At 46.3% G+C, this 26,420-nt stretch overlaps 1 protein-coding gene across 6 annotated transcripts in view; it reads right to left on the bottom strand.

Annotated features, from left to right (window-relative positions):
• The window catches only part of FAT1 (FAT atypical cadherin 1), a 125,060-nt gene that overhangs the window by 21,000 nt on the left and 77,640 nt on the right, over positions 1 to 26,420 (bottom strand). For all 6 annotated transcript variants that reach the window (XR_013990349.1, XM_081020450.1, XM_081020446.1 and 3 more), the window contains exons 10-18: positions 21,822 to 25,889; positions 19,729 to 19,925; positions 18,158 to 18,311; positions 17,549 to 17,782; positions 9,316 to 9,705; positions 8,060 to 8,274; positions 7,597 to 7,734; positions 4,270 to 4,413; positions 179 to 376 (exon numbers count right to left, since the gene is read on the bottom strand). Coding sequence is in view for 5 of the 6 variants with exons in the window: in XM_081020450.1 (XP_080876576.1) it covers positions 179 to 376; positions 4,270 to 4,413; positions 7,597 to 7,734; positions 8,060 to 8,274; positions 9,316 to 9,705; positions 17,549 to 17,782; positions 18,158 to 18,311; positions 19,729 to 19,925; positions 21,822 to 25,889 (5,738 nt within the window). In the remaining variant the exon portion in view is untranslated. The remainder of the gene's footprint in view (positions 1 to 178; positions 377 to 4,269; positions 4,414 to 7,596; positions 7,735 to 8,059; positions 8,275 to 9,315; positions 9,706 to 17,548; positions 17,783 to 18,157; positions 18,312 to 19,728; positions 19,926 to 21,821; positions 25,890 to 26,420) is intronic.

Here is a 26,420-nt window from a genome sequence, read left to right as displayed (position 1 = left end):
CTGGAAGCCTTTCTCTTTTTCACTGATCTATAACTCACTCTGGGAGCTTTATCAGCTAAGAAGTGGGGTAAAATGTTTTAAACACACACACACACACACACACACACACACGCGTATTCCCTTCCCCATCACAAATGTTACAATACATTTCAAGCACCATATTGTGAACACTTTGCACCTTAACGTGAAGAAAATAATGATCCTTCACTTTGCGTTTTAGTTGAATAGCGGTTGTAAGTACTCCTTGTTGAGTGATCTCAAAAGCGCTGTCTTCATTCCCACTGACGAAGGTGAAATGGAAAGGTGGCCCATTGTGGGAAGAATCCTTGTCTGTTACCATTAGCTGCTGGACATTAAACCCAATTGGCTTATTTTCCTATAAAAGCAAAAACAGAAGTTGTAGCAGCAAGTAAAGTAGCAAAAAATAATCTGTCCACTCTTCATAAATATTAGATGACATTGCCTAGGTAGCCAAAACAGCAGCAGTCACACAAAAAATGGGAGTTACAAGAAATTCTTGGGAGTCCCAAGATTTGAAGACCCCCTCTCCAAAATAAAAACCCCAAGGGGGGGGAGGCCCTATGGGAACAACTCCTGCATTCATTCCAAAAACAACATGTATATGAATTTCCATTCATTTGAAGCTTTTTTTACTTTAGCTCAAAATAATATGCACTTTATATAACTAAAAAAATGTAAATAAGAACAGTTTAAACCTAAGTTGTTTAAAATTGAGCATATTTATTAAAAAAATTAAAAAGCTTTTGCAACCTCATACTCCACCCCTCCCAAAAAGCCCCATCCCAACTGAGCTTGAAGAAGTTGGAAAACAAAATATGGTGAATTGAGCAATGGAATCTGCTGGGAAAGAGAAGGACAACCTGGTGTCAAGTGAGTCCAACTGAGAGAGAAAGAAAGACGTGCTGAAAGGGATAGGGAGTCAGGTGGAAAGTGGTCAGTTTTATATCTCTGTGTTCCTATCTCTCCACTGTTGTCCTTTGCTCTGTCTCTTTCTTAGAGAAAGGAACATAAGAGAACAGAAGAGGCACACCAATATAAAAAAGGGTAGAGAGAACAGAATATCAGGTTTTTTAGACAGACATTGGATTTTCCTTTCACATTACATAACCCGGCTCAGTTATATGCTGAATGCCACTCAGTACCATCGAGCCGAGCCATCAGGAAAAGACACCTTGGAGAAACAGAGCAAACTAATTTACTGACTTGAAGGGGAAAAAAGACTTCTTAACTTTCCACTTTCCCTGCGATTTCTTTCTGATTAATAGGTTACCCTAGCATCTTCTAAATGACCAGGTAGATAATATTATCTGAAAAAACATAACAGGCTGTATTCAATTAACATTTACCCAGAGTAGACCCATTAAGATCAATGAACTTTAAGTTAGTCCTGTCCATTAGGTTTCCTCTGAATAAAAGTTCGCTCAGTACAACCCAATGCCTGTCCCTAGGAAACTTAAATTCTGCTTTAAGAGCCTACTTCAGATTTCCTGAGGAAAGGGATTTTTTAGGGTACTTAGACCTGCTAGGGTAGCTCAGCTGGTAGAGCATGATTCTCTTAATATCAGAGTCGTGGGTTCAAAACCCACACTGGGCAAAAGATTCCTGCATTGCAGAAGTTTGGGCTAGATGATTCTTATGGTCCCTTCAGTGGGACGCGGGTGGCGCTGTGGGTTAAACCACAGAGCCTAGGGCCTGCCGATCAGAAGGTCGGCGGTTTGAATCCCTGCGACGGGGTGAGCTCCTGTTGCTCAGTCCCTGCTCCTGGCAACCTAGCAGTTCGAAAGCACATCAAAGTGCAAGTAGATAAATAGGTACCACTCCAGTGGGAAGGTAAACGGCGTTTCCGTGCGCTGCTCTGGTTTGCCAGAAGCGGCTTAGTCATGCTGGCCACATGACCCGGAAGCTGTACGCCAGCTTCCTTGGCCAATAAAGCGAGATGAGTGCTGCAACCCCAGAGTTGGCCACGACTGGTCCTAATGGTCAGGGGTCCCTTTACCTATGGTCCCTTCAAACTCTATAATTCTATGAGACTCTATGACTAATCTCAATCTCTGTGCCTAGAACCTATGAGAGGTCATGGCAGGCACATAAAGAGAAAATGAAAGGGGGCGAAATGCATGGGAATAGTTGATTCACTCCACAGCTGGGACGTAACTGCAGCAATTTCTCTAAAACGGCCACTGCTGAGGTAGGCTGGAGAGCAGAATGAGATACTGAGCTGACCTATTAGGAAAATTCTTATGTGTAAAACAGCTGAGAGCTAAAAGATCCAGGATTACTTCCTGCCTGTGTTGTAACCTTCTTGTGAAGTAAATCTCTTAATCTCTCTGTCATTCCACTTCCTATCTGGTTAAAAGGAGGACAAAGCTCACTGTCTCCCATTCTTTGTCTGGTTCATACATTTATGCGGTAACCCTATCGTGTCCGAGGCAATAGACTCGGTCATGTTGGCACAATTAGAACCTCTGCTTCTGTGACTTATTTTTGCCATACTGAAATCAAAGATTCAGCATTGTACTGTGTTGCATTATTATAAGAGGAATGGATACATTGGGCAAACTGGATTCAACTCCACCAAGCTGTTTCTTTCCTAGCCTACTGCACAATAAACTCTCTGTGTACCGTTAAAAAAACACCCCCAAACCATTTATAAGAGCACATTCGCCAACATCTCTCTGCTGTTCTTCAGCTCAATCAACACTACCAGCTATCTTCTTTCAAAGTGCATCCACACATCATTGTTGGTCAGTGAGTAATGGAAAATCCAAGATTCCTTCCCATTCCAATTCCAGCCTTCAGATGAGACTGTACAAACTTGCTTCTTGGTGCATCAGTTTAGATTTGGGAGTAAACACAAGGCTGTTAACAAACTAATCGAAGGGTGCCTATTTTGATCACCGTACAAGGCCCCTGCAAATTGTTAACAATTGCCACTCTTGATTACTCGCTAACTACTGCTTTCCAGCAAATCAACATTACGGAATCAATGATGTGCTTTTCGTAATATGGAGGATTCAATAAAGCTGCTTACTGTAAGACAGTAACCCTCCACGATGTGGTGTGCGCCTATGCCCTGCTTTTGGAAACACAACTTTCTTGCCCTCCCGTTGCTCAGGGAGGAAAGCAAAGGCATTTTCTCTCCCAAAAGTTGGGCTTTTGTAAAAAGTACCAGCAGTGCCATGCTGTAATATCCTGCACAAAACTGTAAGGAACAGGGAGGGAAAAAATACCCTCTTTCTTCTCTGAGGCTGCAACATGGGGTAATTTATTTCCCTTCGTGTTTTTTGTTTTTCTTTTTCTTTTCAGGAGGCATTTTACAAGTCCATGCTCCCAAAGTCCAGTGCGTAGCATGGGGGGAAAGAATGGGAAGGAAATGAAAAACAATTTTGCTCAAAAGCACGGGCTTTTGCAGAAAACAGCAGCTGTGCCTTGTTGCTGCCTCTTGCAAAAACCTAATGGGAAGAGAAGAAGGCCACTGCCCATTCCCCATGGAGAAAAGCAGCAGCAGCAGCAATTTCTTTCCCTCCTCCCATTAGCTTTTCTTGCAGGAGGAAGCTGGAAGGCATGGCCGGCACTTTCCTGCTCAACTAGTAAGAACAATATGATATCTTCTTTCCTCTGTAGAAAATGGTGGCAGCGGTAGGGGTGGGAGATAGCTTCCATCCCCAGAAAATGTGCTTTGACAAAAGGCACCAGCTTCGACTTACCTCTTTTGCTTCCTGCCTAACCCCCACAGAAAGGAAATCAAAAAATACTCCTCCTGGGGAGCAGAGGGGTGGTTTCTTCCCCTTCTCACTGGACTTTTGTAGGACACAGCAACAGAGAGGTGCTGTTTGCCCTGTCTTCAAAACCCCACCAAAAGGACAAACACTTATTCCTTCCCTGAATTACCTGTACCAGCTGTGGGAACCAAGGCATAAACGGTTCAGTGATGATGCAAGTGGTCTGGCTAGTAAGCCAAGCCAAATTTTGCTTACCATTACCAGTATTATCAACTCCAAAACTTCAAACTGAAATAAAAATATTAACATTTTAATATACTACAGGACCAGTGCTTTTCTTCTAGAAAAAAGGTCACGGCACTGCATACCCTTAAGTACCCCCAGAGAAAAAAGCACTGCCCAGGACCTTGGTGGCAATGACCAAGGTGTGGTCCTCTCCCTGACAATCCACACAACTGAGTTTCCCATTAGCGTGTCTGTGATATATATGAGTTTCCCATTAGTGTGTATGTGATATATAAATTACCTGGATAATAATGCTGTAGTTCTCCTTGGAAAACACTGGTGGGTTGTCATTTACATCAGATACATCAATATTAACTGTAGTTGTGTTGACTCTAGGTGGGTTTCCATTGTCAGATGCTTGAACTGTCAGAGTGTAACCAGAAACCTTAAGAGTGAAGCACATGGAGATATTAAGAAAAATAGGCAATTAAAAAAAGAAAAGAAATTAAACAATATTAGAATGTTGCATTATGGCATTTTGTATGGTCTATCTGGGATCTTATACAGTGAGAGTGCTTGTTGTCTTCACACATTCACTGTTTAGACATTATCTGCGCATCATCTCTGCTATCCTGTCATGAACCCAATTCTCTAAACCAGACTAAAAAAAACATGATACAGTCTCCTTTGCTCTTATTACACAGAGTTTCCCTTCATCATTTCCTAAAGACGTCTAAGTCAGAAAACCATAGTTACCACTTTGCTTCCAAACTATGATTTGAAGCAAGATTACAAACCTTGGGTTAGAGGTAAGCTCCTAATTGCAATTTGTCAATTCTGGTATCACAACACAATATGGTAAGAGACAGCTAGGATGTGGAGAAGGAAACCCACATGTGAGGAAAAGAGGGAGGGGAGGAAGGAGCGTGGAAGACAAAACACAATCCTAACCCTACGAACCACAGTTTAGGAGACATGGACTCTAATAATAACAATAATAATAATAATAATAATAATAATAATAATTTATTATTTATACCCCGCCCATCTGGCTTGGCTTCCCCAGCTACTCTGGGCGGCTTCCAGCAAAGATTAAAATACTGTACTACATCAAACATTAAAAGCCTCCCTGAACAGGGCCGCCTTCAGATGTCTTCTAAAAGTCTGGTAGTTGTTGTTCTCTTTGACATCTGGTGGGAGGGCATTCCACAGGGAGGGCACCACTACCGAGAAGCCCCTCTGCCTGGTTCCCTGTAACTTGGCTTCTCGCAGTGAGGGAACCGCCAGAAGGCTCTCGGTGCTGGACCTCAGTGTCCGCGTAGAACGATGGGGGTGGAGACGCTCCTTCAGGTATACTGGACCGAGGCCGTTTAGGGCTTTAAAGGTCAGCACCAACACTTTGAATTGTGCTCGGAAACGTATTGGGCGCCAATGTAGGTCTTTCAAGACTGGTGTTATATGGTCTCGGCGGCTGCTCCCAGTCACCAGTCTAGCTGCCGCATTCTGGATTAGTTGTAGTTTCCGAGTCACCTTCAAAGGTAGCCCCACGTAGAGCGCATTGCAGTAGTCCAAGCGGGAGATAACCAGAGCATGCACCACTCTGGCGAGACAGTCCGTGGGCAGGTAGGGTCTCAGCTGTGTACCAGGTGGAGTTGGTAGACAGCTGCCCTGGATACAGAATTGACCTGCGCCTCCATGGACAGCTGTGAGTCCAAAATGACTCCCAGGCTGTGCACCTGGTCCTTCAGGGGCACAGTTACCCTATTCAGGACCAGGGAATCCTCCACACCTGCCCGCCTCCTGTCCCCCAAAAACAGTACTTCTGTCTTGTCAGGATTCAACCTCAATCTGTTAGCCGCCATCCATCCTCCAACCGCCTCCAGACACTCACACAGGACCTTCACAGCCTTCACTGGTTCTGATTTAAAAGAGAGGTAGAGCTGGGTATCATCCGCATACTGACGAACACCCAGCCCAAACCCCCTGATGATCTCTCCCGGTGGCTGCATGTAGATGTTGAAAAGCATGGGGGAGAGGACAGAACCCTGAGGCACCCCACAAGTGAGAGCCCAGGGGTCTGAACACTCACCCCCCCACTTTCTGAACATGGCCCAGGAGGAAGGAGCGGAACCACTGTATGACAGTGCCCCCAGCTCCTCAAGACGGTCCAGAAGGATGTTATGGTCGATGGTATCAAACGCCGCTGAGAGATCCAGCAGAACTAGGAAACAGCTCTCACCTTTGTCCCTAGCCCGCCGGAGATCAACGAGTGTGACCAAGGCAGTTTCAGTCCCATGATGAGGCCTGAATCCCGATTGGAAGGGATCCAAATGGTCCGCTTCTTCCAGGCGTGCCTGGAGTTGTTCAGCAACCACTCGCTCAATCACCTTGCCCAAGAATGGAAGATTTGAGACTGGGCGATAGTTGGCCATCGTGGCCGCATCTAAAGATGGTTTTTTAAGAAGAAGTTTAATAACCGCCTCTTTCAGTGGGTCTGGGAAGGCTCCCTCACGGAGGGAAGCATTCACCACCCCACAAAGCCCATCGCCCAGCCCTTCCCGACTAGCTTTTATAAGCCAGGATGGGCAAGGATCAAGGAGACAGGTGGTTGGTTTCACTTGTCCAAGCTGCCTGTACACATCCTCGGAGGTAACAGATTGGAATTGATCCCACGCAATTTGACTACACAGGACTCTAGCACTCTCCCACCCCGGCCCTGCTCCCAAGGTGGAGTCTACCTCTTCCCGAATCTGAGCGACTTTATCTGCAAAAAAACTTTGCAAAATCATTGTAGGAGATCATGTGGCCCGTACTGGGCCCCGATGTAACAGGTGGTTCTGCTAAATTGCGAACCACCTGAATATGTCTCCTGCTGCTGTTTTCTGCAGATGCAATAGAGGCGGTGAAGAAAGTCTTCTTCACCGTCGCTACCGCCACTTGGTAGGCTCGACATTGAGCTCTAACCCGTGTCCGGTCAGCTTCAGAATGAGTTATCCGCCACCGGTGCTCTAGCCGCCTCAACGATAGTTTCATTGCCCTCAGATCTGTGGAAAACCACGGGGTTGTCCGGGCTCCATGCAATTGGAGAGGGCACTTCGGAGCCAAACAGTCAATAGCCCTGGTTAACTCCACATTCCAGCGGGCCACCAGGGAATCAGCTGAAAGGCATGGTATCTGAGCCAAGTTACTTTCATAAGTACTGCACCTCCTGCTATAATCTTCTGTAGTGAAATGCCCTGTTCGCATCTGCTGCCTCATATACACTTTTATTTACTGTCGTTACAAAACTGCCAAATGCAAAACCAATAATACTTAACTGCTGTTGGCATTATCAGCAACAATTATGGATGACATCTAGAAACAGCAGAATTGATAAGAAGGGCTCCAAAATCAGAGGTTCTGATTTCCAGATAGGCTTGACTTGCGCAATCCCTTCCCCCAACTTAAGAACTGCTTTGAGAGAATAACCAGCAATAACCAGATCTTTCCTCTCTCTGGCACACTCAGGGCTTTTCCCCAATCTTTTCTAAAGTTTATCCATTTAAAAACCCCATGGAACAAATGGAGATTATGCCGCTCTCTTACACCTGGAAAGCCATGCCTTGAATCTCAAAACGTAGCAGCTTACCTTCTCTCTGTCAAGAGGTTTTGCCACCTTAACTTCACCCAAGGTGGGGTCAATTGTGAAAGGGCTCCCTTGGTTGCCATCTATAATTGTGTAGCGAATGTGGTTGTTCGAAGGCCCATCAGGATCTGCTGCCATAACCTAGAGGGAATCAGGTTCCCATTTAAAAACAAGTCAAGGTAATAGACAAGGGGTGCACATTCAAAATCTCACAATTTTGGTTTAGCATACTACAGACTCAATGAAAAATGCAATGTTCAAAATGCACAACTGTCAGCTGAATTATTTTCCCTTTCATCTCATGGAAAATGCATTTGCGATACAGAACGTTTTACAATTTTCACTAAAGAATTTTAGGCTTTCCATATAGATTTTTATTCCATAACTCTACACATGTGTATGCACTCTCTATCTCTATCTCTCACACACAAAAATGGCAGGGGATGAGGGAAACTGAATTACATACTGTAATAACCGATTGTTCAACTTCAGCGTCTTCACTGATTACTGCTGTGTAAGTGTCTTGACTGAATGCCGGAGTGTTGTCATTGATATCTGTTACATTTATATTTACTGTCACAACATCACTCAAGGAAGGTGTCCCTCCATCTGTGGCTTCCACTGTCAGATAATACTCCGGGGAGCTCTCATAATCGAGGCTTCCAATAATAAAAATAGCACCTACAAGGGAAAAACAAACAAACAAACCACAAGTCAGGACACTTTTCTATTAAGGGAAATATGGCAACAAAGGGAACTTTCAAAATTACTCAGTAAGTAATTTCAGGCTCAGCGGCTGCTTCTGCGCTTTCAAATGTCTTTTGTGCCTATCATAATGTACTGCTGCATCTCTCTGCTTTGCGGAGCAAGCAAAATAGCTGAAAATTTGACTCATGGAAACGAAGGCAAGCTTTAAAAGTTAGATCAGTTTGCATATATCCTCTATGGAAGTAGCACAGCAATGCCCATAACTGGCTGCATTCCTTGTTCATGGTGTTTGTCCTTGGAAGTCTGGATATATGATGACTTAGTGAACATTGGAGGAATAACTGCTAGGAAGAGCGCAGAGGGAAGAAACACCCTGTGGACCTGCAGCAGCAAAACTGGACACCTTCATCTGCCCCACCTGCAATAAAACATGTCTCTGCCATACCAGTCTCTACAGCCACAGCAGGCGCTGTAACTCTTCAGTGGTTTGGCTTTACCCCCCCCCCCAAGGTCTCCCAAGACAGACAGATTCCAACAATGATACAGAGTATTTACTCATGAACAAAACACCCACCATTACTGCCTTAATATCTATCATCTATATCTATCTACCTACCTACCTACCTACCTACCTACCACAATTCAGGGTTTATGCAAGCAAATAAATTGAGCACATAAATATCTTTCATAAACATGAAGCTTATTGCATTTTGGACTTGCATCTTTTTCCACAAAGAAAAGAAAAACACCCTTACCTCGGGGAGCATGCAAATAAATATATAAATGAAAACTCAACTGAAAACTATAGTGTTACAGTGTAATAACCATTTTCCAAAACTTTTCACTATTTTACTTATTTTCTATCTTCTACAGGTTCTTTAAATAAATAGAATCTGAGCAATGTGTAAGTTAAGCTCATTGAATCAGATGTTTTAAGAAGACACATTAATTGGTGAGGGGAATACTAAGTTTGGGTTACCAAATCTGATTATTTCCCCTGTTGCAAATGTTTACCTGTTTTTGAATCAATACTGAATTTCCCATGTTCATTTCCACTGATGATAGAATAGGTGATTTCGGCATTAGCTTCGATGTCCCGGCTAGCAGCGTAGACCTGAAGAACCTCCATTCCAACCACTGTGTCTTCTGATACAGTGGCACTGTACTCTTTGTACTCAAAGACAGGTGGGTTATCATTTATATCCAGAACAGAAATAACAAGGGTGCCAACAGAAGACAGCCTTCTTGGGGAACCTTCATCCTCAGCTTTCAAAGTCAGAGAATAGACAGCGTGTAACTCTCGATCCAAAGGCCTTTCCAACCGAACAATTCCAGAGAATTCATCAATAGAAAACTGCCCATCTGCGGAATTTATCAGGGAGTAGTGAATCTTTCGATTTAATCCTATGATTAAAAGGAAACAGAGAACATAACAGTTCTTAGTAGCATTCTAAAACACATTTCTTCAGCAACAACCCTGAACAAACAAACTGCGTAAGGTGGAAAATGAACTGTGTAAGATGGGAAAAGACGAGGAACATGCAATCATGCATATGTTCCTGCTCAATAGTGATTACACACCATACAAAGACTTGCACTAAAGTTTGATTTGTGACCAAGACGTCCTAATGAGCGCCCCCACCCTGAGTACCAGGTATCCACAAAAGCACTCGTCATCTTGCTAACAGCAAATATGTCATTTCCCAGGGGAAAAGATGACTGTATTATGAATTGTATACCCTGATCCAATACAGAGGTGGGCGTCAAAATGAAACGGGATAAAGATATGAGACAACAGATTACTGAAGAACAGAAATGCCAACTGAAGAACAGAACCTGCTAGGAAAGGTAAATAAATGAAGCTTTGAGAGCTGCTGATTCAATACAATTGGGGCAAGCCCTTTATAGAGAACACACTTCCCCCGCTCCCTAACCTTTCTAGTGGAGCTTTCTTTGGCTGGCACTTCCCTTTTCCACCTTCCTTCCTTTCTGATGTTGTCAGCTCTGCTTAACAAATGAGCCTCACCAAACTGATTTGGTGTTGCCTGGGGCAGAGAGGAGGGGGACAGGGCCAAATGCAAATCAGCAGCTTAAGTGCTAGAATGAAAGTATCTGTGAGATTGAGGAGACAGACAGAGCTAATGAGGAAGAGGCCACAGGCTGAATCCACAGGTGCTGGGGGTGTGCAATTCTCCATCCCTGCTACAGAGGACTCTGGGGTGCAGTTTAGGGTACACTATTTGCACAAGAAGCCCAACAGGCAAGTGCAGAGTCTAACTTTTGCCTTATGGAACTTGGCGCATGATCAACAGCACATCTACCACTCCCTTGCAGCAGTCACATCAAGGAACCCCAGAGTTGAAAAGCACACAACCCATAGCAGTGACTTCTGAACACTGGGTAAGCAACATGGTCGAATAGCAAGGAGGGAGAATGGGGGGGGGGGAGAGAGAGAGAAAGAGAAACAGTAGCTGCACCACAACTGCAGAATTTGTTTTGCGCATTTACAACCAGGATTAAGCAATTAAAATTTAGAATGTTTGGCATGTGTGTGTGTTTTATGAAGCACAATCTGAGAAAAGGGTTGGACTGAAAATATAAAAAGCAAACTGTCAGGGGTTCAGGAGCAGAGGCAAGGGCAAGGGAGGAAACAGAGAGCGAGGGGGAGGAGGCAGAAGAAAAGATGAGTGATGACGACGACCCGAGATCTCCGAGTCTTTCCAGTGAATCAGAAGATTCACAGAAAGGAGCACCAGTGGCCAGGGCAAGGGGGGAGCCTAGGGGGACACCCCAGGAAGATAGAGCCAGAGGGGACTCAGAGGGGAGCAGTTGGAAATCGGGACCAGCGTCACCGCCAGAGAGCAGGGAAGAGGAAGGGCGCCAGGGATCAAGCGCTGGCAGCTCACAACAGGGGGGAGGGCACGAGTCAGGAGTGGCCACACCTCCATCGGGGAGCGAAGAAACGGTCAGACGGAAGGTGGAAGGTTGGGCGCGCGCGACAAGTTCAAATGCACAGGAAGGTGGCGCAGTAGGCAGCCCGGAAAGGGAGCCAGGTCCTAAAGCCCGCCGAAAGGAGGGAGAAGAGTCAGGGGGGTCAGCGTCAGCGTCAGAGGAATCCCGGAAGGAAGAGACCCCGGGGGGCAGAGGGACCCAGAGAAGAACAGTCAGGCGGAAAAGGTGGAGCAAGGCTAGGATATTAAGTTGGTGTACAAGGGGCGGAGACTCAGATGGAGCTTCGCCGATCTAACCATTAGACGTAGGGTTGCACGCAGCAGCTTGAGAATGGAAACTGTAACTCAATAAAGACTTTTATTTAATGATCGCTGGCTAGCGTGATCCTCTGTGAGCTAGGATCTGGAAGCAACTCTGACAGTAAGCTCCATCTGTTAAATTGTGGGCATCTACAGCCTCGCGGAGAGGAGAGAAAGCGGGTGCCTACTAGCGAGCTCACGAACGGCAGACAACATGACGGCCGAACAGCAGATAGTGGAACTCAGAGAAGCAGTGTCGCGCCTGAATGCCGAGGCTCTTGCATCCAGGAAGAGAGAGGAGGACGCAGCTGCCGCCTACAGGGATCTCCAGGTCAGGTTGGAAGTGCTTACGAAGCAAGGGCAACTGACACCCAAACCGGAGGGGATTGGGTTGGGGAGACGAACAGGCGGTTTGGTCTCTCACTTCGATGGGAATTTGCAACAGTACCCCAACTTTAGAGCAGATGTAATGTGTGCACTGCAACTGCTGAACAAAGACTTTAGAGATGAGCAAGAGAAGGTGGGATTCATCATGTCCCATTTGCATGGAGATGCTAAAGCATGGCTGCGCAATTTGTGGAGAGATAAGGATCCGGCGCTCCAAAATGCGGATGCCTTTATTAAAGCGATGGATGGGTGCTTTTTGTCAAGCATTGACGTGGATCTTGCTCGGCAGCAGATACATGGACTGAAGCAAGGGAGGGCCAGCGTAAGGCAGTACCATGCCCGCTTTTTCGCTTTGGTCAGTGCTCTGGAATGGGACAGAGATTCGGCTCCTGTAAGAGACCTGTTTTGGGAGGGATTGCACGGCTCGGTTAAAGATGAAATTGCGAGGGGGGAGAGACCCCGGACCACGCAGGAGATCGTTCAGAGGGCGCTGGCGGTGGGGGTGCGGCTGGAAGGACGTCCGTGGAGCAGTGGCGAAGGGCGTGGAGGGCGCGAACCAGCCAGGGGCTCCTCCTTCCTTCCCAGAGAAGCAGCGCGTGCGCAATCCACGCCTCCGCCAGGAGGAGGAGCGGAACCTATGGAGGTTGGAGGTGCAAGGGCTCAGTCAGCAGCCAGAGCCCTAGCACCGGCAGCAGTGAAAGCGAAGCCTCCTAGAGGGAACAGGAAGTGTTACATCTGCGATGATCCACAGCATATGGCGAAAGAGTGTCCCCAGAGGCTCCACAAGCACACTGCAGCCTCAGCAATGGTAACTGCAGCAACGCAGCAAGGACAACCACAGCAGGGAAACGACGGAGTCTGGTTGGAGGAAGAGGCACTGGGGCCCAGCCAGACGTGTCAGTGAAGCAGTCCCCAGAGATTTTACAGCCCATGGACCCCCTCCCGCCCAAACCGGTAGTGAGGCTCACCGCGTCGCTCCAGCTGCCCAATGGAATCACCATGGACGTGCCAATCACCATTGACTCCGGAAGCAATGCGGACTTTATAGGGCAGGACTTTGTCGACCGGCACGCTATACAGTTGCTGCCTGCCACGCTGCCCCTGCAGGTTGTCACGGTGGATGGCAGGGAGCTGCTAGGGGGGCAAGTGGTGAAGCAGACGCCACCAATGGTGATGCGACTTGGGAATCACAGGGAAATCATCAGCTTCAATGTCACTCAACTATCGGACACGCCCATTGTATTGGGCATGAGTTGGCTGGACAAGCACAGCCTGACGCTGGCTTGGTACCAGAGGCAGCTGACCTTCGGCTCTTCCTTTTGCGCTGAACACTGCATCGTGCCCAGGCAGGAAGGAGGGGAAGAGGAGTCACAGCTGCAGCTAGGCACGCTGCAAGCGGTTCCCCACAAGTACGCGGAATTTTTGGAGGTTTTCTGCGAGAAGGAGGCAGACAGGCTACCCCCCCACAGACCATATGACTGCAAAATTGACCTGCTGCCGGGGGCGGCGCTGCCCAAAGGGAAGCTGTATTCCATGTCTGAGGACGAACTGCAGGAACTCAAAGAGTTCATAGATCATAATTTGGAGCGCGGTTTCATCCGAGAGTCCAAGGCAGCGGGGGGCAGTCCGGTATTCTTTGTTAAGAAGCGGGACACGCCCCAAAAAAGACTTGTAGTGGACTTTCGCATCTTGAACAGTGTGACCAAGCCATCGGACTTCCCCATGCCCCGAATCGACGACCTCCTCGCAAAGGTACGGAAGGGCAGAGTGTTCACCAAGTTGGACCTGCGAGGGGCATACAACCTCATTCGCATGCGGGAAGGAGATGAGTGGAAGACAGCCATGTTCACGCCCCTGGGCACCTACGAATATAGAGTTATGCCTTTTGGATTGCAAAATGGCTCCCACGTTTTTCAAGCTTTCATGCATCACGTGTTGGCGGGGCTCCTCTACAAGACGTGCGTCTGTTTCTTGGATGACATCCTGATCTTTTCGGAATCGCAGCAGGAGCATGACAGACACGTCAAGGAAGTGCTGAGCAGGCTACAGCAACATAGGCTTTACGCCAAGCTGGAGAAGTGCCAATTCGACGTGACGGAGGTGGATTTCCTGGGCTACAAGTTGTCTGATAAAGGGCTCGCCATGGACAGCGCCAAGGTCCGAGCAGTGTTGGATTGGAAAAGCCCACGCAACCGGAAGGAGGTCCAACGGTTTGTCGGCTTCGCGAACTTCTATCGCAAGTTTATCAAAGGCTTTGCGATGCAGACAGCGGCCATCACGGACACGCTCAGCTCCAAGAAAAAGAAGTTCATCTGGACAGAGCAGGCGGAGCAGTCCTTTCAGGCACTCAAGCGTCTCTTCGCATCGGAAGAGCAGCTGCTTCATGTCAACCCCAGCAGGCCGATGAGGGTGGAGACAGACGCTTCGGACAGAGCCGTGGGAGCAGTCCTGCTGCAGAAAGACCCGCAGGGGGTTTGGAGGCCGGGAGCGTTTTATTCAAGGAAGCTCAGCAAGTCCGAACAGAACTACACCATCTGGGACAGGGAGTTGCTGGCCATTCATGCAGCGTTCAAAGCGTGGAGGCACTTCCTGATCGGCGCCAAGCACACGGTGCAGGTCTGCACGGACCACAAGAATCTAGAGCACTGGCGCACGGCACAGTTCCTGAACCAGAGGCAGATACGTTGGGCTGAGTTCTTTGCGAATTTCGACTTCCGAATAGAATATGTCCCGGGGGACACCAACATCATGGCGGATGCTCTCTCCCGTAAGCCACAGTATCTGGAGGAGGCAACGCCAGCGGCCGCCATGCACATCTTTGCACCGACAGTGTGGGCGTGCGCGGCGGCAACAGTTGACCTGGATGCGGTGCGACGAGCGTTGCAGGATGACTCCTTCGCGCAAGCAAAGATGGCAGAGGTGCACAGGGGCACGGCAGCGACCGACGAGTTCCAGCTGCGAGATGGTTTGCTCATCCGTAAAGGGGCCATCTACGTGCCGGGAGACGAACTTCGCGCCAAGGTACTGCAGCAGCTGCACGACGCGCCCACTGCCGGGCACTTTGGCAAGGAGAAGACGGTGGAATTAGTAGCCAGAGACTTCTGGTGGCCCGGAATGAGAGGGGAAGTCGCGGACTACGTGGCGAGGTGTGACACCTGCCAGAGGGCCAAACCAGTGCACAGACCGCCGGCCGGACTGCTGGAACCGCTGCAAACTCCGTTCGAACCATGGGAGAGAGTGGCCCTGGACTTTGTCACGGATCTGCCCAGCTCGAGGGGCAAGACGGCTGTGCTGGTGGTGGTGGACTTGTTCTCCAAGATGGCACATTTCATTCCGTGTGCGAAGGTGGCCACGGCGGAACAAACCGCCAAACTGTTCATAGACCACGTGTTCAAGGTTCACGGTCTGCCGCGGTCTATTCTGTCCGACCGAGGGCGACAGTTCATCTCGAACTTCTGGCAGAGGCTGATGGGCTTCCTGAACGTCAAGATCAACCTGGCGTCGGCTAGACACCCGCAGACCAACGGGCAAGCGGAGCGGGTCAATGCCATCATGCAGCAGTACCTGAGATGTTATGCGAATCAACAGCCTGCGACGTGGGTGGATTACCTGCCTCTCGCCGAGTTCGCCTACAACAACACGAAGCACGTGTCCACGGGGGTCACGCCGTTCTTCGCCAACAACGGGAGGTACCCCAGAACCTTCCCGGGACTGGAAAGAATGGGGGAGGGGGAGCCGCAGACAGCAGATGCGTTCGCGTCGGAGTTGCAGGAGGTCCACGATCAGCTGCGGCGGCACCTGGAGCTGGCTAAACACGCATACAAGATACATGCGGACAAACACAGAAGGGTTGGCGAAGAGATCCATGTGGGAGACTGGGTCTGGTTAGCAGCCCACGCAGTGCCGGCCAGGTCGTTGGCGAAGAAGAAACTAGGGCATAAACAACTGGGGCCCTACCAAGTCGAAGAACAGGTCAACCCGGTGGCTTTCAGGCTGGCTCTTCCGGAGGGTTCCAGAATGCATCCGGTGTTCCACAGATCGGTGCTCACTCCCTACAAGGCACCTCACAGGTTTCAGGAACCAGGAACGGCACCGGGTCCGCTCCGAGAGAGAACCGGGCAAGGGGGAGTGGCACAGGAGGAGCGCATCAACGAAGTCACGGAGATTTTGGACTCCAGATGGGGGGAAGAGGGGGTAGAATACCTTCTCGCCAAGGAGGGCACCCCGGCCAGTGCCAACAGCTGGGTGCCGGGCTACGCTTTAGACGAACCTCTGCTCAAAGAAGAGTTTCATGCCCTCTTCCCACATAGGCCAATGCCAGCAGACTTTTTCGACGACTGGCTTTTCACGCCCACGCTTTCAGCCAGCACGTTCCGGGGGTTCGACTCGGACGAGGAACCGACACGAGACGCCCGTTCCCCGGAGGGGTCACCCTCGGGATCTGCTTCAGAACCCTCGTATTGGTGGGATGATCGACCAGAGGAGCAGTTCCGCAGAAGGTGGCTGGAGGGTCCAGGACGAGCAACGTCTCCAGAAGGCAACGAGGGAGAGACGGACATGGACGTTTTCGGGGACGACCCGGGTTTCGAGCACGGCGGCACAGAGATGGAAGCGGAGGTGACCGTCGTCAACGAGAGCAGGGAGGAAGAACCGGAAGACTTCGGATGGCGGCCCGCCACGGGAAGCGAACTGTATCCGACATTCGTCCCCCTGACACAGCAGCACCCAGATCCCGCACCGGAAGGAGGGGAGGGGGGAAGAGGGGGCTTCGAGGGGGGGATGGATGTCAGGGGTTCAGGAGCAGAGGCAAGGGCAAGGGAGGAAACAGAGAGCGAGGGGGAGGAGGCAGAAGAAAAGATGAGTGATGACGACGACCCGAGATCTCCGAGTCTTTCCAGTGAATCAGAAGATTCACAGAAAGGAGCACCAGTGGCCAGGGCAAGGGGGGAGCCTAGGGGGACACCCCAGGAAGATAGAGCCAGAGGGGACTCAGAGGGGAGCAGTTGGAAATCGGGACCAGCGTCACCGCCAGAGAGCAGGGAAGAGGAAGGGCGCCAGGGATCAAGCGCTGGCAGCTCACAACAGGGGGGAGGGCACGAGTCAGGAGTGGCCACACCTCCATCGGGGAGCGAAGAAACGGTCAGACGGAAGGTGGAAGGTTGGGCGCGCGCGACAAGTTCAAATGCACAGGAAGGTGGCGCAGTAGGCAGCCCGGAAAGGGAGCCAGGTCCTAAAGCCTGCCGAAAGGAGGGAGAAGAGTCAGGGGGGTCAGCGTCAGCGGAATCCCGGAAGGAAGAGACCCCGGGGGGCAGAGGGACCCAGAGAAGAACAGTCAGGCGGAAAAGGTGGAGCAAGGCTAGGATATTAAGTTGGTGTACAAGGGGCGGAGACTCAGATGGAGCTTCGCCGATCTAACCATTAGACGTAGGGTTGCACGCAGCAGCTTGAGAATGGAAACTGTAACTCAATAAAGACTTTTATTTAATGATCGCTGGCTAGCGTGATCCTCTGTGAGCTAGGATCTGGAAGCAACTCTGACACAAACTAACAAATATCATTTAGATTTCAGCATTAGTGTTGCATTAAAAATGCATCTCAATAAATCCTACCTGCATCGGCATCTGTAGCTTGCACTCTTGTCAAGAGAGTTTTCACCTCCGTGTTCTCAAATACTGTGATGGAGTATGGGTCTGCTGTGAACTCTGGGGTGTTATCATTCATATCTTCTATATTCAGAATAATTTTAGCCTGGCAAAACCTTCCTCCTCCATCTGATGCCTTGACGATAAGAGTATATACTGCTTTCTGCTCACGGTCAAGTGCCCCTAGTGTTTTCAACTCACCTATGCATGGAAGTAATAAAAACAAAGCAAATAAAGGGCTTTAAAAACAAGAACTGAGCATCCCACAAAGATCTGGAAACGTTTTGAGTCGAGCAATCTTTTAAAGAACAAAATTCCCCATGTGGCATAATTCAGCAGTGATATCTGACATTTAAAGATGGCTGCACACTGCTAACCTGTCTTGAACAAAATGTCAATCTTTTCAGCACGTAAGAAGATTATGGTTTTGTAAACCAGTTTTCCGCAATCCGCTGCCTTCCCGATGTTTCCAGCTACAACTTTCACCAGCTCGTTTGGTCAGGGAGGATAGGGCACTGATCAATCAAACTTTCAGAAGAAATAATGGCACAGCTTATAATATCTTCTGAATATTACCTGTTTCTGGACTGAGCATGAAATCTTCTGCTCCAGGACCGTGTAATGTGTAAGTTATTTCTGCGTTGGAACGAATATCTGCATCTGTGGCTGAGACCTGCATGATGAGTTTGCCAGGCAGGGAATCTTCTGGGACAGACTCTGTGTACAATGCCTAAAAGTTTTTAAGAACAGCATTGAAAAAGTGCATTAAGGGAACTAGATCTGGACACTACAGAGATTGCATCATTAAGATTAGATATTAAAAGTTTTTGAAACATGCAACACAAAACATGAAAATATATTGTACAGTGGTACCTTGGTGTAAGAACAGCTTAGTTATGAACAATTTGGATTAAGAATGCTGCAAACCCGGAAGTAGCTGTTTGGGTTTGTGAACTTTGCCTTGGAATAAGAACATGTTCTGCTTCCTGTTGAGTGTGTTCCATTTGTAAATTGAGTCCCCCACTGCTATGGGAAAGCACACCTTGGTTTAAGAACGTTTTGGTTTAAGAACTGACTTCCGCAACAGATTAAGTTCTTAAACCAAAGTACCATTGTACTTCTGATTCTCTCACTTCACTGTATTTCACTGTCAAGTTTTTCACTGGGTTTTTTAGTGGAGGATTAAATAAATTTCCTTGGGCCTGTTTATAACATTAAGTCCAAAAAGTTTATGAAGTGACACAAGGAAAGTGTGGCTTTTACGTAGCACCCTGTGATAGGGACTAGGCCATGGAAGCTTCCGTTAACTAGAAGGCAGCTTGACTCAAAGTTTTGAACTACAAAGCCTTAAACAGCTCAGGACTGGCATACTTCAAGAACTGCCTCTCCCCATCTGAACTAACCTGGACCCTGCATTCATAATCAGAGGCCCTTCTTTGTATGCCTCCTTCATGTGAAGTCCGGGGGAGGGGGACACGAGAACAGGTCTTTTGTTGGTGGCTCCCCACTTGTGGAATGCTTTCCCTAGAGAGGCTTACCTGGCCCCTTTGTTATATATCTTTAGGCACCAGGCAAAAACATTCCTCTACTCCCAGACCTTTGGCTAATTAAACCCATAGCTGTCAATCTTCCCTTTTTGGGGGGGAAATCCTCTTATTCCAGCGCCGTTTCCCGCTGCTTCCTGCTGCTACCCCGGATTGTTAGATATCCCATAGACTGTCCCCGGGACAGGTGAGGCTGCTGATCCCTTATTTTCAAATCTGAAAGTTGACAGCTATGATTAAACCATCTATGGCCTTTTAAGCTGGCGAAAAGGTATTGTTTTTGTTTGTTATTTATGCTATATATATTATTGTGTTTTTATATTGCAAACCTCCCTGCGATCTTTGGTAATGTTGAAATCTAATTAATATATAATTAATAGCAAAATATTGTTTCTGTTTTCTAGATATTCCACATAACCGCAAATAATTAACACCGGTATGTACTGACAGGCAGAGGTTACTAAAAGCTTTCAAGGATGAGCAGTGGAATTTTTCCCAACTTCCCTTTTCCAAAGTAATTATTTAATAAATTATTTTCCAAATGTAGAATGTATTTATTTGAGTCTGAAAGCAAATGTGTGCATGAAAACCCCATGCTAGTACCTTTTCACAAACAGGGCTGTTGTCATTCGAATCAAGGACCTTCACTTCCACCACAGCTTTTGTTGTGAACATCCCATCAGTAGCGGTGATATTCAGAAGATAATTATCCTTTACTTCTCTGTCCAGAGGTTTTCGGACATATACTTTCCAATCATTCTCGATATTTTCTACAGCAAACTGTCCCAATGGATCGCCTCCTAGACAAACGATAGAAGGCAATTCAAATCAGAAACGGGGAAACGTCATTATAGGGGTGAAGGGAAAAGACCTGCAATAAAATTCATAATATTTACAATAAATGCAATAAATTTATTTAGCAATAAATGCAATAAATTTATTTAGCAATAAATGCAATAAATTTCATAATATTTAGAAAGTATTACTGCTCCTTTGGTAACAAAAACCTCAGGAGAGCAAAGACTGCATTCCAGAATTCCAATCTTTGCATACAAAGAGCTGTGCTGGATCAGACCAAACTGCCCCTCCAGCCTAGCATCTTGTTTTCACAACAACCAGATGCTTCCATGGAAAGCACACAAGCCAGACCTGAACACAACACTGTCTTCCCACTATGTTTGCCAATTACTGGTATTCACAGCAACACTGCTTCTGATTCATCCTGTAAGTAGCAAACAGCCCTCATAACTGGTTGCCACTGTTACTTGTGGGAAACTCATAACCAATGCCCTCAGCTCTGACATGTTTTGTGGGAAGGGGATGAGATATGCAACAGCAGGTATACAGCTTGTTGCTACACAAAAGCCATATTTTGGAGAGTTGTTGTGTCCCCCCCCCCAAACACACACACCCTGAACTTGCAGTCAATTACTAGCAATTTTGCAAATAAAAACAGCATTGCAAAATACATAACATACATAAAAAGAACTATATTTTTTTCATGCTTCCTACTTTTTTGGGTATACAATTCATGTAGCAATTATACAACTGTGCCCAAGAAATTATAACTTTATATTGGCTTGGATTATTATATAGGTTTGTTGTTGTTGTTGGGAGGGGGGGTTGTTGCAGTTACCGATGCTAATTTGTTATATCTCTGTGTTTAGATCTTATTGTTTACGTGGAAATTGTTTCAATTTGGTTGTGTGCTTTTTGATGTGTTTTATTTGTAGTTTGCAACTGCTTTTGTTATACTTGTAATTGTATGTTGTTTTTCATGTTGCAAGAAGCTTTGAGCATGGTTTTAACTTTGGAAAGGCAGCATGCGAATAAAACAATGCAAATACGTATGCGAATAACAGTGCTCGATGTGTGCAAATGGCTAAGGCTATCAACCAAGCAGACAACACATATTGGAGAAATTCAGGTTGCCACATTGTAAGATACATGACAGTGTCACCCAAAATGACGGCGCTATTTCAAGTCTCCCCTTTCTGTAACTTCTTGTACAGTGGTGCCTCACAAGACGAAATTAATCCATTCCGTGAGTCTCTTCGTCTTGCGGTTTTTTCGTCTTGCGAAGCACGGCTATTAGCGGCTTAGCGGCTATTAGCGGCTTAGCGGCTATTAACGGCTTAGCGGCTTTAAGAAAAAGGAAACAAACTCGCAAGAACTCGCAAGACGTTTCATCTTGCGAAGCAAGCCCATAGGGAAATTCGTCTTGTGGAACGACTCAAAAAACGGAAAACTCTTTCGTCTAGCGAGTTTTTCGTCTTGCGAGGCATTCGTCTTGCAGGGCACGACTGTAAAATGTTACGTTTTCTGCATCCCCAAAGTCCTTATGTCAACACACTGTGCATTTCTGTTTGATTGCCAGTGATGTGAGTGTGGGCAAAAGCACAGCATGAAGACAAAACAGGACAAAACTTGATATAGGGCTGCCATTTTCAGTGACAGCCCTGTGTTTCTTGCAGCAGGTGATTCTACACTAAAGCAATGCTTCTGTGCTGTGGTTCATCAATTTGTCTCAGCTCTTACGGAGACACCTTAAGGAACAATACATGTATGGGGAATATGACAGTGAATCTCATAAATAAATGGAGAAGGGAAACTATAGACTTAAAATTGTAGAAACATTATATATATTTAAAATTATCTAGAGCCAAATAATTTTGTCACCATTTCTAAAGGTTTACCTGTAATAAAATAGTTGACCTGTCTGTTAGCATCTTCTGAATCAGTGTCTGTGGTGCTTAAAATAGCAACGACTCCTCCAGTTGGGTCATCTTCACTGACTGTCCCTTTATAGATCTCTGCAGTGAAGCGAGGAGGGTTGTCATTCACGTCAGTCACGGAAACTTCAACAATCGCAGTGGATGACAACTGCATTTTCTCTGCACGATCAGATGCCACCACAGTAATTCTGTACTTGTTCTGCTTTTCGTGGTCAAGCTCTCTCAGTGTAGTAATCCAACCTGTTTCCATGTTTATGGCAAAAGACTCAGTGATGTCAGTATCTTGGGCTGTCTCTAGCCTGTACGTTACCTGCCCATTCATCCCCGAATCCTGGTCAAGTGCTTTCACTTGTATGACTTTTGTTCCTACTGGCATGTTTTCCACAATGTACGCTTCATACGGATCGGATTCTAAGATTGGTTTGTGGTCATTTGCGTCTTTTATTTGAATGCTTATGTCAACAGAGGAAACAACTCTGTATTCTTCATTTAAATAGTATGCTAGCACTGAAAACTGGTACCACTTAGTTGTCTCGTGATCAAGACTCTTTTCAAGTTTCAGCCTTCCGTTCTGCTTGTCTATGACAAAAAAATCATCTCGGTTACTTTCAGGAGCATTCCCCTTAACAAGGGTGTACAGCAACGGCTGTGTGTGCTCTGCTCGTACAATGTCAATCTCCGTTCCAATCGGAGTATCTTCAGAAAGTGTGTAAGAATAAAATGGTTCTGAAAATTTTGGCAGAGATACTTCAGGGGGGAGTATTCTAACATAGAGAGGAACCCTGGAATCCTTTTTGGGGGATCCACCATCCTGCGCTCTGACAAAGAAAGTGAGAAACTCATTTTCTAAACCAATTAAACTTTCTTTTGTGGTTATTACGCCTGTCAAGTGATCGATTTCTAAATTCTCTTGAACATTTTCAGAATCGGCTTCGATTGTATAGGTGATGTCTGCATTGGTGCCTTCGTCAGCATCCGAAGCTAAAACCTTGATGACAGATGTGCCTTTTGGAACATTAGACCCAATGTTTACTTCATATTCCGTTGCTCGGAACAAAGGGGAATTATCATTAACGTCAGTAAGTATTACGTTGATGCTGCAAAAAGCCACTTTCCCGCCAGAATCCTTGGCCATTAACCTAATGAAGATTACTTTTTCAGCTTGAGTTTCGCGATCGAGCTTTTCCAGAGTAAATATCTGCCCCCTTTCATTAGTATAAAACCTATCTTTTGCAAAATCATTCACAATATGGTAAGTGATGTATCCATAGCTGCCAGTATCTTTGTCTGTTGCTTTGACTTCTGTCACCAGGGTATGCAATGGAGCATTCTCGGCTAGTTCCACTTCATATTCATTCTGACCAAAAACAGGGCTGTGCAAATTGGCTGCAATAACATTTATGAGAACCTGAGCGGAACTTCTGAAGACCCCATCAGAAACAGAGACATTAAGACGGTAAATGGGCTTCAGAGACTGTTTGTGCAAGTTTGAAAGGGTGATGACCCCTGTTTTGCTGTTGATTGCAAAATTCATATGATCATTGCCTGTTAATATGGAATACTCCAGCTTCTCTGTATCTGAACTGTCCGCATCGGAGGCCTTTACACAAGTTACAAAGTGCCCGCGGGGAGCCAATTCACTGATGTTAGCTTCATAAAGCAGCTGGTTAAAGACTGGTGGGTTATCATTCAGGTCTGTTACATCAACACTTACAATAATGTCCGTGCTCAGTGGAGGCATTCCACTGTCTATTGCTCTTACTAGCAATGTGTGATGCTGAATCTGTTCATAATCCAAACCCCTTGCTGTCAGAATGAGCCCAGTGCTACTATCTATGTGAAAATAATCATAGCCCTCGCTGTTGTTTTGTACCAAGTGATAAGAAATCCCTCTGTTTGCTCCAGAATCAGCGTCTGTAGCCCTGACTTGTACAACAGATGTTCCAATTACCGAAGCCTCAGAAAGGGTGGTGACATAAAACTGCTCTGTAAAGACGGGAGGATTATCGTTGATGTCTTCGACTATTATGTCAACAAACACCTCGGCATGGGCTCCAGTCAAGGAATCAGTCGCACGCACGCTCAGTTTGTAGGCAGGGTGGGACTCAAAATCTAGAGGGGCAAAAGTATTGATAACTCCTGTGTTAAAGTTTATAGAAAACTGACTGAAAGGGTCTCCATCTGTGATGCTATAAAACACTTTGAGCCCTTCTGGGCTGTTTGCTTGCACATGTACAACAGGACTATGGATTTGGATGTTTTCCGGTATCTCTGCACTGTAGAAAGCTCTTTCAAATACTGGCATGGCTTTATTCACAACCGTGATAGGGACTGTCACTTCAGCAGAAAAACTCGGCTCTCCGCCATCCTTTGCGACCACAGTGAGGAGATATTCTTTATTTAGTGTGTCTGGGTCAAACTGTTTCTTGAGAGAGATTTCACCAGCATCTCCTATCTGGAAGTGGCCATAGTGTTCCTTGAGGTAATAGTGCACTTGTCCATTTCTGCCAATGTCTTTATCCACAGCAGTGACACACCGAATAACTTGGCCCACTTCAGTATCTATTTTAACGGTGGCATAATAAGGAAGATTGACAAAAACAGGGGCATTATCATTCGTGTCTTCTACAGTGACCTTTACCACAACATGTGCAATTAGGGATGGCTTATGCTCTGCAGTCACTTCCACAACAATATCAAAAGATTCCTGCAGCTCACGATCAAACGGTATTCCGGTAGTTGAAAGGACTCCTGAAGTGTAGCTAATTTTAAACCTAATGTCTGGGTTTAGAATATGATAAAACAAAGGCTCATTTATTTGACTCCCTATAGCAGTGATAACAGCTATTGTTTTCGCCTCTGTGGAATTCTCTTGGACCACAGCATTGTAGGAACTCTGCGTGAACTTTAGCGGACTTGCCTTGCTCTCTTTCACATTAATTTTTACAGAGGTGGTGCTTGAAAACCGGCCATCAGAGGCTCTGACCGTCAATTCATATCTGCTTCTTAACTGACTCGTGTTTTGTACGGTTATCTGCCCAGTCTTGGAATCGATCGAAAATTTTTCTCCAATGTTTCCTTCAGTGATAGAGTACATTAGTTGTGAAAAGACCTCTGAATCAGCATCTGTGGCATTGACCGTAACAACTTTCACTCCTTTATAGGTTGGTACCAAAACAGTTGCTTCATACAGATCTTTAGAGAACATAGGAGGGCAATCGTTGATGTCGATGACGTAAATGGTAACATTGGCTGCGTATTCTGCAAATAAGCGGGGCGTCCCCATGTCGTACACGTTCACTGAAAAGCGAAATATACTTGTCTCTTCATAGTCCAAACTCATTACTGTACGAATGGCTCCTGTACTAGAATCGATGGCAAAGTACTTGTGGGCAGATGGCTCAACAATCTGATAGACGAGCAAAGCGTTTGTTTCTTTGTCAGCATCTGTAGCACGTATTACTAATGGAACGTTCCTGTCTGTCAGAACCACGCTGTTAACGGAAGCCGATTCGCTGATGAGTCCTGTGTATTCTGCTTGCGTAAAAGCTGGTGCATTATCGTTCTCGTCTTGAAGATGCACCAATACAGTAGTGTTTGTGGACTGGCCAGCCATGTTGGTTGCCTGTACAGTCAGACTATAAAAAGGCAACATTTCATAATCGAGTGTCTTCTGAGAGGTGATGACACCGGAATTTGGGTTGATAGTGAAGACATCACCTATATTACCATCTTTTATCTCATAAACTACAGATGACTGGCTGAATGCGGTGACCATTCCAATGAAACTGCCAATGCTGCTGCCTTCACTTATTTCCGTGGAATATTCTCGCATTGTGAATTTTGGCGATGCGTTATCAGAGATCGTGACTGAAATGTGCACAGATGTTACTTCACTCTTCGGAGGGTTCCCTTTGTCCGTGGCCTTCACCATCAGAGTGTACTCATTCTGACTGCTGCGGTCCAATTCTTTTGCAGTGGTAATACTGCCTAAGATTGGATGTATATTTAAAGCGTTTCCGATATTCCCTGTTAAAAAAGGAAGACAAAAAATTGACAATCAGAAAAAAATTGGAAGTACATTTGCAAGCAGCTACACACACATTCAAGTGATAGAAAATATTAGGTGCTGAAATATTTTAAATGAAAAATAAAATTGCATTCAACTAATGACACAGAATACTACTCAGAACAGACCCTTGAAATCAAGGGACCTCTTAAGTTAGTCTTAAGTCTATTATGTTCAGTGGGTCTACTCTAACATGGATACCCAGCTTTTCCACAACTGTTCTGCTGTAATAAATATCCTATAGTAGGTTAGTTTTATTTAGAAAATCTGACAACCTATTTTATACCAAAGTATGCTATCACTTCAGATTCTGAATGCTATTAATACAGAGCTTCTTTTTAATTTTATGGCATTTCTTTAAACAATTCAAGTAAAGAAAAAGACAAACACTATACGCAATGTGGAACTACAATTAAACTTTTAAAAGACTTTAAAATCATGGAAAACACTGCTTTAAATGAGTCTCAAGTGACTCTTAATTACATGAATGT

Source organism: Podarcis pityusensis, assembly GCF_964106645.2.
Source record: "Podarcis pityusensis genome assembly, chromosome: 9".
NCBI classification, from domain to species: Eukaryota; Metazoa; Chordata; class Lepidosauria; order Squamata; family Lacertidae; genus Podarcis; species Podarcis pityusensis.
The sequence above is the reverse complement of the archived record's forward strand: the minus strand, read 5'-3'. Positions and strand labels throughout refer to the sequence as shown.